At 30.8% G+C, this 12,362-nt stretch overlaps 1 protein-coding gene across 4 annotated transcripts in view; it reads left to right on the top strand.

Moving 5' to 3' along the window:
• LOC143244653 (uncharacterized) overlaps positions 1–12,362 on the top strand; it is a 116,235-nt gene that overhangs the window by 53,456 nt on the left and 50,417 nt on the right. For all 4 annotated transcript variants that reach the window (XM_076489731.1, XM_076489730.1, XM_076489732.1 and 1 more), the window contains exons 7-12: positions 899–974; positions 1,872–1,951; positions 5,236–5,316; positions 5,610–5,729; positions 7,826–7,940; positions 9,395–9,470. In XM_076489731.1, the coding sequence (XP_076345846.1) occupies positions 899–974; positions 1,872–1,951; positions 5,236–5,316; positions 5,610–5,729; positions 7,826–7,940; positions 9,395–9,470 (548 nt within the window). The remainder of the gene's footprint in view (positions 1–898; positions 975–1,871; positions 1,952–5,235; positions 5,317–5,609; positions 5,730–7,825; positions 7,941–9,394; positions 9,471–12,362) is intronic.

The raw sequence follows: 12,362 nt of genomic DNA, 5'->3' as shown, positions 1-12,362 counted from the left end.
GATATCTTTATGATTTAAAATTATATGATCTGTTCCTTTCAGAAATTCAAACAAATTCATAAGTGAGTATTTACTGATAGAAATTTTGTTACATTATAAGCTGAACTCTTAATATTAGATGCAACAGGGCTAAAAGTGTTTCAAATCTTATGAACTTCAAGCCAGGAAGTCTAGGTAAAATAGGTTACTTAGAATTAAACTTTGAAATTTATTCACAGGTTTAACTTTTGTATTCTAATACATTTCTCAAGATGAAGAAATGCTTCATTTTCTTTTTCATTAATAATTGCTGTTTTTTCCCTTTATCATCTTTGCAAATAACCACATCTTGCTCCTTGAACTTTTTCACAATTTCAAAATCCTGTTTATTATTATTTATGGGTTTTAATATTATTTAATGAAGTACAACACTCACTTCTGACATTATGCATCATTCATGTTAATTTCAATTTCACTTATGTTTTTTCTGTATCTTTTATTTAAGGAAATGTGAAATTTTGAAGCTCTGTTCAAAACATCTATCTGTTTATCATGTAGTAGTAAATGCAATTTATTTCTAACTTTAGAGTTATTTAAATAAGATATTATACTTATATTACAGTGAATGAAAGAGAAGAGAACTGGTTCTTGATTAAACTGGCTTGAGAAAGTGGTGAAAAACATATTAGTTTTACACATTTTCTCCAACGATTATACCTTCGTAAGAAAAGTTTTTTTTTTTTTGTATTTTTGACATTGATTTGCTTGAACATAGAACTTGTACATAGGAACAATAAAGTTCAATACAGCAGTAGATCAGTGTTTTTTCTTCTAAATGTATGAATTTCTACAAAGCTGCTAACCTTGTTGGAATACAATTTTTAATATAGAAGTTATATGAGGACAATTAATTTTCTAGGAAAAGAAGAAAAAATTGAGTTTCAAATCTCTTCCAGTTCATGGTGTTTGGGTGAACAAAGCATTTCATCAGAAGTGTAAGTTTTATTTAGTTTGTAAAAGAAACTGCCACTTTTTGCATTTTAAATAATGAGATAACTATACAGTATGATTATATGATTTTTCAGGCACTTACAGTGTAGACACACTTTGATATCATTCATTCCTTTATTTAAGGAGTGTTTAAACTTGAGTGCAAAGTTTAGGGTCCAAATTTTGAGTAAGTTGCCATTAACCATACAAGCACTCTAAAACAAAGTAACTGGAATGGGGAGGGGCAACTGTGTTGCGTAATTCACATTCACATTTCTTTGTCCTTCTATCTATTTGAATTTGACTGTTAACGTTAATTTTTTATTTTTACTAACTGAATTTTACAAGATTAGAGTATCTTAGTTCTGGTTATCAAGTGTAAATTTTCTGTGTAGAAAATTGTAGCACTATAACAGAATAACTTGCAATTTATTTATTCAGTTGCAAAAAATAAAAGTAATAACTTGTGTGCTTTAGATGAGGTTTTACAAAATGTGGTGATTAAGCAGCTTCTTTGTATTGTGAATGATTTGATTTTATATGAAGATTAACTTAAAGTTCTTACATCTATTATGATTACAACAGGATTTTTAAGTTACATATCATATGGAAGGAATTTTTAAGTTATTATTTGTGTTGGATTTTTGAAAATGGCAAGTAAGACATTTCATTTTACTTTTATTGTAAAAATAACACTTCTGTTTAGTGCATGTTTAAATTAAACTATATATTATATTGTAACTTTATCTATATATATTGTATACATGATGTGTGTTACAGAAGCAGTTGAAAGTGACACTGAACTTCAGTATAATAAAGTATAATGTAACAAACTAGTAATGCTTTGAATACTTGTATTTTTCAAGATTCATTTTCATTTTATATCTCTTTTCTTTAGATAGTATTAACTTATTCCAATCATCATCTGATTCCTACTAGACTGGGGTTCGTTCTACTCATTCATCAAGACATTCCAGCTGTGGTAGGAATAGTTCTATATATGATCTTAAGGTTTTGTTTCTTTTCTCACAACTGTGCTTTTATTTGTGGGTAATAATTAACCTTACATGTGTCAGTAGTGCATGAAAATAGAAACCCTGTAAGCTAGGTATAAAATTATTTTTTTGTTTTTGTCCTCTCTTCATACAGTTTACTCTTAACAAAGGATCTGCCATAGTAGGACTTGCTAAGGATATATGCTTTGGCAAATATGTTAATGCACACATTATAAATAAGTAAAGACTAACGTGTTTGTTTATTACATAAGATAAAAGCATTATGTTGCTAATTTGAAAAATGTCAGTATTATCTTCCATCCCAAGTAATAAAGAAGTGCAACAGTGTATTATAAAATGTTTCTGGAAAAGTACTTGTCTCACAAGATTAGCTATTGTGCAAAACTTTTCTTTCCAGACACCCAAAGCCTTCTACTTTCCCATGTTGCAATTGCACAATTCCAACGTATCTCTAATTCAAATCATCATGCGTCACTTCTTCAACAATAGAAACATGATATGCTTACATGACGCATAAGGTTCCCTCTTTAATACTCTACTAAACTATCGCTTCTTGTTTTGCAACATTTGAGTTCAGATGTACTCTATTTTATGCTTAGTGCTTCCAATGTGACAATTTTTATTTCCATATGAAATGGTCATTTTTTACTTCATTTTCATTCATTTTACCACTTCAGGGGTTGTATCAGTAACAGGCATTATTTCATAGGTCTTAGGTGTGGGCAACCTAATGATGGATCTATCAGCATTTATACATTGGGAGATCAAATGTTATGTAGGTCTACCTTTGTCCACAGGCTCCTTCTGAGTCAGTTAAACCCATACAGAATGATTAGAACTTTGACTGTTTGCTGTTCCTTCCCATTTACAGAATGAAGAATCGTCTAGATCTAATTCTGTCTGTATGGATTTTGTGTCTCAAGTTTCTGATATTTTATCCCTTTTCTCTATATCCTATTCACTTTGTCCTTCCTTATTGTGTGAACAAGCTTCCTAATCATTTTTGTTTTTTTTTCCTCCCTTCTCTGCTTTCAGGTACATGTTGATCAGTTTATCTTGCAATTAAACAAGGAAATTGGCATGCTGCACCCCCTCAGGACTTCTGATCAGTTCACTATTTCTTTCCAATTGTGCAAACTATCCATTTTTAGATCAACAATAGTTAGGTTCCTCATTACCTATTTGGGGGCAGTTCTCAAATCAAATGTTAGTCCTACTCATGTCCAATATTCTAATCTACATTGTATCTTAACCATCCTCTTACAATATCATTCTTTCATACATCTCTTACCTGAGACTCTCTACAAAATTTCTGGGGGCTTTCTGCAGATACCCTTACTATTCTCTCCTCCACTTTAGTCCACATTTCATTTGTTTCTTTGTCGTTGGGACTTTATAGATTGGGAAGCAATTTTGACTTGGGCCAGTTTACCTTCAATGTGTCTGGGGATTTATGTCTGGAACATTTTCTGAGATATTATGTATTTGTTATGGCCTTTGAAACTACTGAGCCTCAGGTGAATCAGTCTGCCAAAAATCTACCCTTGTGACTTCTATAGATCATTTGTGTTGGTCAAACCGTCATATGCTTTCTACTTCAATATCCCATTCTTACCCCTTACACCCCTTGCCCTTTTCTTTTAATTGGAGTGTTTCCATTCCCAATTACTTCATCTGTGTTATAGGTCATACCAGTGTTTCTATCCTTGGCTATTCCTTGTTTTCTTCTTATGGGGATGTTATTGCCTTTTGATGGTCCTAGACTGTGTCACAGTTGGGGAAGTTGATTCTATGAGGCATACATACTTTTCATACCAGATGTCAATTCTCAGATTGATAGGTCAGATATAATTACCATGTCATATCCAGGAATTGATATGAGTCTTAATTTCTGATTCTTGGGTGTGAAATAAAGAGAGTATGATCCTGGTCCTATCCTTGTGTGGATGTTGGTACCCCACTAGGAGGTTTTGAATGTAGTTGACTTGTGGAATATGGTCTGCCATGCCATAGATACACTACACCCATGAGCACATCATTGTTTACCAGCATTTCTCTTGTTGGATTGAATTATCTTTGCTTGCCCTGGTTAGAATCTTTTTCTTACCACATTATCTTGCAGCAAGATGTGATTCTCTCTATATTCACCCTTATGTCTTGCACATGGGCAAAGAGTATAAATGATTCAGAAGTGGTACAGTTCATCTTTTTTATTTTTGGTTCTGAATCTTTCATTTTCAGGGATTCCTTCAGATTCTTTTGGTAGGTATTTTTCTCATTACTTCACACTGGTTCCTCCTTCTTCTCATTGTGGGATTCTAGCAACTCTTGTGATGGGAGGGAAGTATCCTATCAGAGGTTATAATTTTTCTGTACTGAAATTATATTTTTGATAAGTACTTGCCTTCTTTCACACTTCCTAATGCAATAGTGAAAAAAGCAGTACTTAATCTAAAGTGAAATCATTCACTTTCTACGTAAAGTGTTAAAATATATTGTGGATTCATTTATTTTGATATGAGGTTTTATGAGTTATGTTTGGTAAAATATTTCATCAACTTAAATTGATCTTGTAAGTATCTTCTATAATTTTGATGTTTCAGGGGGAAGTTCTTTGCTACATTATTGTTAGAATAATCTCTGGTATTTGCAGCTTGTGAAAGTGAAAAAAGTTTGGTATAGTTTGTTTTGTTTTATGTTTTGTGCCAAGCTACTTGAGGGCTATCTGTGCTGGCAGTGTGGCTGTTGAATGTTTTAAATTTTGATGTAAATAAAGTTTACTCTGGAATTAGGAAGTTTTTAAAGTACAGATCACTTTCTTTTGAAGTGAATTTCACAAACTATTAAGTACTTTAAGAATTCACATTAATTTCAATTCTTAATTCAGTAGTTTAAAATTTTTGATAACATGTCATGTTTTAAACTAATTTAAAAGCTTATAAGAAGTTATTGATAATGCATATGTATTAGGAAAACTTTTAAGTACTGTTTTTAATTTTGTATGGAACTCTAAACAACAGTATGAGCAGTATAATTAGTACACATTTTAAAGACTATAGGTAATTTTCTAGATAAATAAATAACAAGAGCAAATTCTGTATATATAAAAAAAAATGTTTTATAACACAAATTTCAGAGACCTTGTTTCTAATAATCATGTACATATTTTCTCAGAAAATATTATTAACTTACTTTTCCATAATAGTTGTATGTTGTATTGAGATTTTATATGAAGCCTTGTCTCATATAGATGGAATTACTGCAATTAATCTATCGACCTTATTACTTCTACGTTATTCATGTAGATGTCAGAGCAAGAAATGTTAGAGAGGTGAGGAAGTTGTTTAATTTCAAAATACATTGTACTATGAAATGTAAAATCACTTTTGAACCATTTAATATTTAATAAATATATTTCTACTTATTATCATGGAAGTAGGGGAGTTAATGGTTATAATCTTATTCCAAGAATATCAGTGTTTGAAAGCAGAGAGATAAAGTTGTGGTATTTGAACATAGAATAATATTATATCTAAAAGTTTTTTTGGCATAAACACATCTTCAGTTTAAAGAAATTGATATTTCTAAGTATGTTAATTATCCAGTTTTTTATATTTAAATCAGGAGCTCGAAACAAAAATTAACATGCTGGAACTCCAGTCTAACAACATTCGGGTTCTTCCCAAAGATCGATCCTTTTTAACATCTTGGGCTTCATATGATATAGTACGTGCACAGTTAGAGGTATGTAGAATTGAACATCGCCCTTATATCTAGCATATCTTTTGTCAAATGAAAATTATAGTGATGTAAAATTAGCAAGTTTGACATGTTAAATGACTAGTTTATTTTATTGGTCAAATTACTCAATCTCAGTCATTTGATTTTAAACAAATTAATTTACTTAAGCATTATTTTGTCTTTTAATATACAAAAAAGTGTATGAAACACTTATTAGTACATGTGTTGATGATAACTTCTGAATATTGCATCAGCTATATATATTTTTCTTTCTGTTAGAAACACAGATTTAATTAGAGCTGACCATGAACTAGTGGTTTGGGCACTGTCAAATAGAATTGAGCAAGAACATCAATGGCTAGCAATAACACTGCACACATTTTCAGCACTGAGTTTAATTGTTAGTGTTGCAGTTTATTTCAAGAAATCAGATACTAAATGCCAAAATTTTACCTGGGTTACTGACTATTTTTGAATTTGCTTCGTTTCATAACATAAAGGCTCTTCTTATTTGCTTGAATAAAACATTTTTTTAACGTATATAAAAGTAAATAAAATTTATAAAAGGTAATCCATTTGAGAACATATTTTCTTAGTGCATATGGAAGAATTTTTTTTTCTAACAAGAATATTTGCTGTATCATAAATATTTTAATATACTTATATTTGAATAATCTTGTCAAACAAGCAAGTGACAATTACATCTACTTTGGTAAGAGGTATGCAGTAAAATAAATGTAATGTATGTAATTTTTAAAAAGAGTGTAAATCACATAACAATATTGCCATTTAAAAATGTACTTGAAATCGTATGCTTCCTAAGTGTTATATATTCAACAGATCTCACTTCTGAAATTTACTAAATCAATCAGATAACTTAGTTCAAAAACTTGAAGTAGATGCGTTTTTACACTGATGCTATTTCATTTATGTTATAATAATATGGTCTTAGCTGACAATTTGTACATGCCAAACCAGTGTGAATTTATTGGAAGCAGATGGTTCACAAATGCTTAATTTGTTATTTTGGTAACACGTCATATATATATATATTATTACAGAATTAACATTACAAGATATAAAAGTACAATTAGTTTTAGACTCTTAGGCATGCAGACCAAACTAATTTTTGGAAATTGGAGTTAAAAGGACACAAAGTCAGGACTGTCAAATACCATAGCTTTTGCATAGTATAAAATTACATTAATTAAAAGTTTCTATCGCATAATGTCAGGATCTGTATGGATTAGGTGCTTTACAGTAAGTGTCTGTATCTTGTTGGCAATACATTTCAACAAAAATAAACACCACACAGTACCCTTGTTTTAAAAGAAGTGAAACATGCATACAAATGTTCTTTATACTGTTGATTACCACAGTTGTATCCAGAGCTTTAACTAATTTTCTTTTCATCAAAGTTTACATAGGCTTGTTCACTTACTTTACAACGCAAATGACAAAACAAATTTTTTTTAATTCTGTTATATACAATACAATCTGTAATAATTTGTTTTAGAAATCACCACTCTACACTCTTTATGGCTAAATTTATAATCATGCATTCTAGATCTTGCTATCTGTATAACTAACTTTTTCTGGCTTAAACTACATTTTGTATAGCTATTTATAGCCAAAATAGGCCTGGAACTTTCTGTGCACTGCAACATATTATGATACAACAATGTTCAATTAAAGCAATGAGAAAATTTCAGAATTTTCAAGTAACAAAACTTCAATTCATAACAACTGAACAACACAATAAATAATTTGTAAAACAGTTATACAAACAATCTTGACACAACTGTTGCTTTTAAGAGTAAATTTAATACTTATAGCATATATATAACCTAATTCATAATGCTAACATTAAACGCAAAATGAAACATTTATGTATATCTAGCACATAATATGGGAAGCAAGTTTTGTCATAGTGATGCAGTATAGCTTAGAATACTAATAAAAATTATTTATCTAAACCAATCTGTAATTATTTCAGAATCATATGAAGTTTTTCTTTTAAGTATATTTTTTTACACTGTGACCTCATAGTTGATTTAATATTAATGTAGAAATGAACACTTTGGGACATGTTTTTGCAGGGATTTGAAGAGTTACTGAGAATGGGAACTTGGGATTTTGCTATTAATCTCAGTGGGGCAGATTTACCACTCAGAGATGTTGATGATTTGGCTGCAGCACTAGCACAATACAGAGGTAGTAAAGTTGCTAGGATTGCTGTTTCTAAATTAATATCACTTCAGTCAAACATTTTAAGGTAGCAGATTTTCCCAAAGTAAACATGGTAAAATTTCTCTTTCAAGTTTTGGTAAAAAGGTAAACTTGCTTTGTTATATATATATTGAATTTATTTAAAAGCAGTGGTACCACACTTAAAAAAAAACATTGGTACATTAATTTTTTATTAACATATTTTTCAGAAGAGTGATAGATGAATTGTAAGTTAATACTATTTGTTTACAAATAGTGATAAACTTTTATTTTAGATGTTTATTTAAACTCAGTGGTAAACTCATTTATTTAATATTTATATTCTTTCTGTAAAGACAATAATTATTAGTGAATTTTATAATACTTTTAATAAATCATTTTATAATAACATTTCTTTTGTATGCTGATGTTTGTTTTAATAATTTGTTTTTAACAGCAGTAGAAGTACTTTAAACTGATTGAGAACAATTATGTGCTAGTTTTATATTTTCAGAAATAGTAGTATGCTAACTTGTGATAAATTAATAATTTGCCTTTAGAAATTTATATACTATACGCACACATGTATATATTCTTTGTAATGGAAGAGTTCCATAATTTGTTTTATAATGGTAATGTGGTGGATATTTCATCACTAAAAGATTTTCATTTAAGTTTTCTAGTCTGAAATTATTTAAATCTTGTTGAGTTCATGTGCCAATTCAACCATATGCATTACTTTCTGTAATATCTTTAGTCAAGGAGCATATCTACCGTTTCATGAAAAATTTGTATTGTATCCAACTTTAACTTGTGTGCTAATATCCACATTCTGGCACCTTGTTCCTTATTGGTCAGCTATAGAAGGAAAGTGCTCCGTGCATGCAGTTTTGGCATACAGATTTATAACTGATGCTTCTGTTGATTTTACCCATTTTATTTTATTTATGTTTATTTCTTATATAAATGTTTTTGTTTTCTGTATTTATGCACAGTCCAACTTTCTTCATTTACCTCTGCAACTTAGCTTGTCCTTCTCAATAGTTCTACTACTTTGAAAATCAGTTTCCTTTTATCAACTTGTAATAAGAAAATAAAATGTAATATTTTCATTCAGACTTTATCACCATGTCTTGTATAAATTCACTTGCAACAAATTACTATGCTAAACTTTCCATGTACTGAATATTTGAAATTTTAGATTTTGCAGAGGCCAGGTGAATGTACATTAGATTAATTCTTGAATTACCATAACAATTTTAAGAAATTACTTTGTCAAACCTGGAAACTTTTAGCAAATGTTATTTTATCATAAAACCATTTGATATCTTTCAAATTATAAGTAGTCCAAAATATTCTTGACTTCTTTAGAATATGTTTGAAAAAAAAACACTTTTTAGTATTTTAACGTATTTGCTAACAGAACCATATGGTTTAATTGGAGAAACCTTGTTCTTTAGGCCTGACTTTTTTCCCATTCTACTCCTGGAGAAACCAAAATACCAACAATACCAAACCACTTCTGGAAAGTGCTTTGTGAGTAAAAATGAATCATGTGCGTAATAAAATAAACAGAAAAATGTATTTATATATGTGTATATTTATGTATGTGATGCAATTATAACAGCTTGACAAAAATGTTACAACTAGAGATATTTGAAGTAAGATCCATATAGAGTTGGGTATACATCATATATCAGATTTTTGTTTCTAAGTTTCACATTTGAATTTAAATTATAACTTAATGAACAATTATAGGTTCTTAAACCCACAATATCTGACATTCAAAATTGCTACTCATGCTGTGTGTTCTGTTGTGAAAAGATGTTCACTCTTAAAGAAACAATATGGCCAAGATAAAAACAACTCCATTCAGTTAACTATTAGTAACATGTTGTGTTATCTTCATGATCACTTGTTTATAACTATTGTTCTTTCATTGTTGGGTGTTTAAAGTTATTTGATAAACATAATTCTAAGTTCAGTCTTTGTAAACTATAAAAAGTGAATTCTAATGTCTTTACAAGCTTGAACACTTGAACAGGCCTGCATTACAGTTAACACTAACGTAAAACAAATTAACTTCTTTATTCTAAGTAACTCAATACAGCAAATGCATATCTAAATATTTTGCAAAAACAATGAATGATTGAACTTTTTATCTCAGAAGAAATTGATATACTTCACAACTGTCTTAAATATATTGGAAAGAAAATTTTGTCACACTTAAAAATAACTGTGGTATAGATCAATGTTATTAAATGTCACCATTAAAGTAGCATATTCCCTTAACATTGTGTTTACTACATTTTGGGCTTTTTATTACAAGAAAAACTCCTCCATACTGGTTTTTTGTGTGAAAATATATTGAAATAGGTACAAAGACATATATTTACACATGTTGTGTAACATTGCCACTATGGCTATTTGGCATATTGTAAAAATAAAGAAATACAAAAGAAGTGTCTTATTCTGGATCACTTCTGTAAATAGGGCTGAAAACTCCTGAAAATTGGTACAGACTTTGGGATGTGAACAATTAGTCTGAACTAAGGAAAACTGAAAATTAATTCATGCTCAATCCACAACACTTACAAGTGCACCTTAAGCAGAATGTGTGCTATGTTACCAATATTGTTGCACATTTGTCTCAGTTGGAGGCTATATGACAACATTTTCCATCCTTCCCCTTCCTGATTTTTACCTGTCCCTTCTTTTCACAGGTGCCTCTTTTTTTTTTTTTTTCAATGATGTACATCTTGTCACCAACAGTATTGGTGGTCCAGTGGAAGCTGTGCTTGCCAATTTTTTGAACTCTGATATTCCTTCATCAAGTATCAAAAGGTTCTTCAGGTTTTATCAAAATTGTGATTGCCTTTTTGTTCATTCTTTCTGTGGCAGGTATTTAGTTTGAAGAGAGACAAGCTAGGAGACTTCTCTCCCCAACTGCGGTGTTCAGAACATTCTTGTTCCTCTTCAATCCCACCCACAGAATTTTAAGTTGACCAGTACATGACTAAATCATGACAGGTATTTAGTTTTAAAGGAAAATTGACTTTCTCAACTGGGGTTGGGGATACCAGTATCTTCTTTCTCCCTGCTCGTGATTTGATTTAAGCTAGAGTTATTGTTTGTATGCTTTGTGTTGATTTTTGTTTGGTTGTTCTGGACGTTTTTTGCTAGTTATGGTTCTCAACATGAAATATATATTTGATTGATTTTGACAATATTGGAGCTGTGTGGTCAGATCAAGGTGGCAGAGTGAAGACTAGCAGGGCTGGTGGCATGACATTAATGTGATGGTCAATGATTTGACTGAAGAAGGAAGACCAAGAAAAAGCAAGACAGCAGGTGGTAGATGAAACATTTCTCAAATGGTCCAAGATCAGGGTCATGGTGTGACTGGGATTAATAAGTCCAAGTGCCTAAGAATTTGCTGTTGGGGAAAATGAGAGTACTCTGAGAAAACCCACTTTCACAGGACAGGCACCAAATTATCTACCTGTCCTGTGCCCAAAGTTGAAATCGAATAAAGACATGATTAAAGATTAATACATAATAATTTGTTTATTGTGTGTTGTTTATTGTTATGCTGAGAGGTTTTGGAAGCCATGTTTGTGTTGTATGGGGGGAAAGCGTATTGTGTGTATTAAGTGATTTGTGCTTGTTGAAATAAGTTATATGGGGAAGTGTATTTTATGGAAGCATTATGTATAATTATGTAGTTAATTTATTTTTGCATTCTGCTTTCTTGTAGTATTTGTGTGCTAATTTGGTAAGCCTATTTCTAACGGTGGGTAGATTACTGATTTTTGTGTAAATAGTTGACAGGTGTGTATATTGGCAGTCAATTTGCTGCTCTTATTACTTTGTTCTGTTGTATTTGAATCTTGTGTAATGTCTTATTGGACATGTTGTATGTAACCAGACAATAGTATTCTGTCAGGGGGTGGATATAAGCTTTATATATTTTGAGGATGGGGTGTTCCACATTACTGCTTGTAGGTGAATAACCTCGTGATGTTTTGCTTCATAAACATATTTGTCTTAGACCATATCAACCATAGACTGTATGGCTAAAACAGAAGAAGATAGTTGCCCATCCCTGCTATGCACATAGTGAATAACTTGGTAGTCTGATTTTCAAAATATGGTTTCATGGTCAGCTATTACACTGTCTCAGATAATTACATTTCTTCAAACTGTCGACAGCTTTTTCATCCTCCTCTGTTCTAATGGAGTATGGGAGTCCTTACCGCTTTCCAGTTTCAAGCCATTTGGGTCGTCCACCTTAAAGACACTTGCCTGGAGGAGTTCCACACAAAGATGGCTATAATCATTCAGTTGAGTATAAGGTAGTAGTGTTGTCTGATGTAGATGAGATGTGGCTTCATTTTTGTGATATACAATTACAAATGTATGGTTCAA

The sequence above is a fragment of the Tachypleus tridentatus genome, chromosome 2 (assembly GCF_004210375.1).
Source record: "Tachypleus tridentatus isolate NWPU-2018 chromosome 2, ASM421037v1, whole genome shotgun sequence".
NCBI classification, from domain to species: domain Eukaryota; kingdom Metazoa; phylum Arthropoda; class Merostomata; order Xiphosura; family Limulidae; genus Tachypleus; species Tachypleus tridentatus.
The sequence above is the reverse complement of the archived record's forward strand: the minus strand, read 5'-3'. Positions and strand labels throughout refer to the sequence as shown.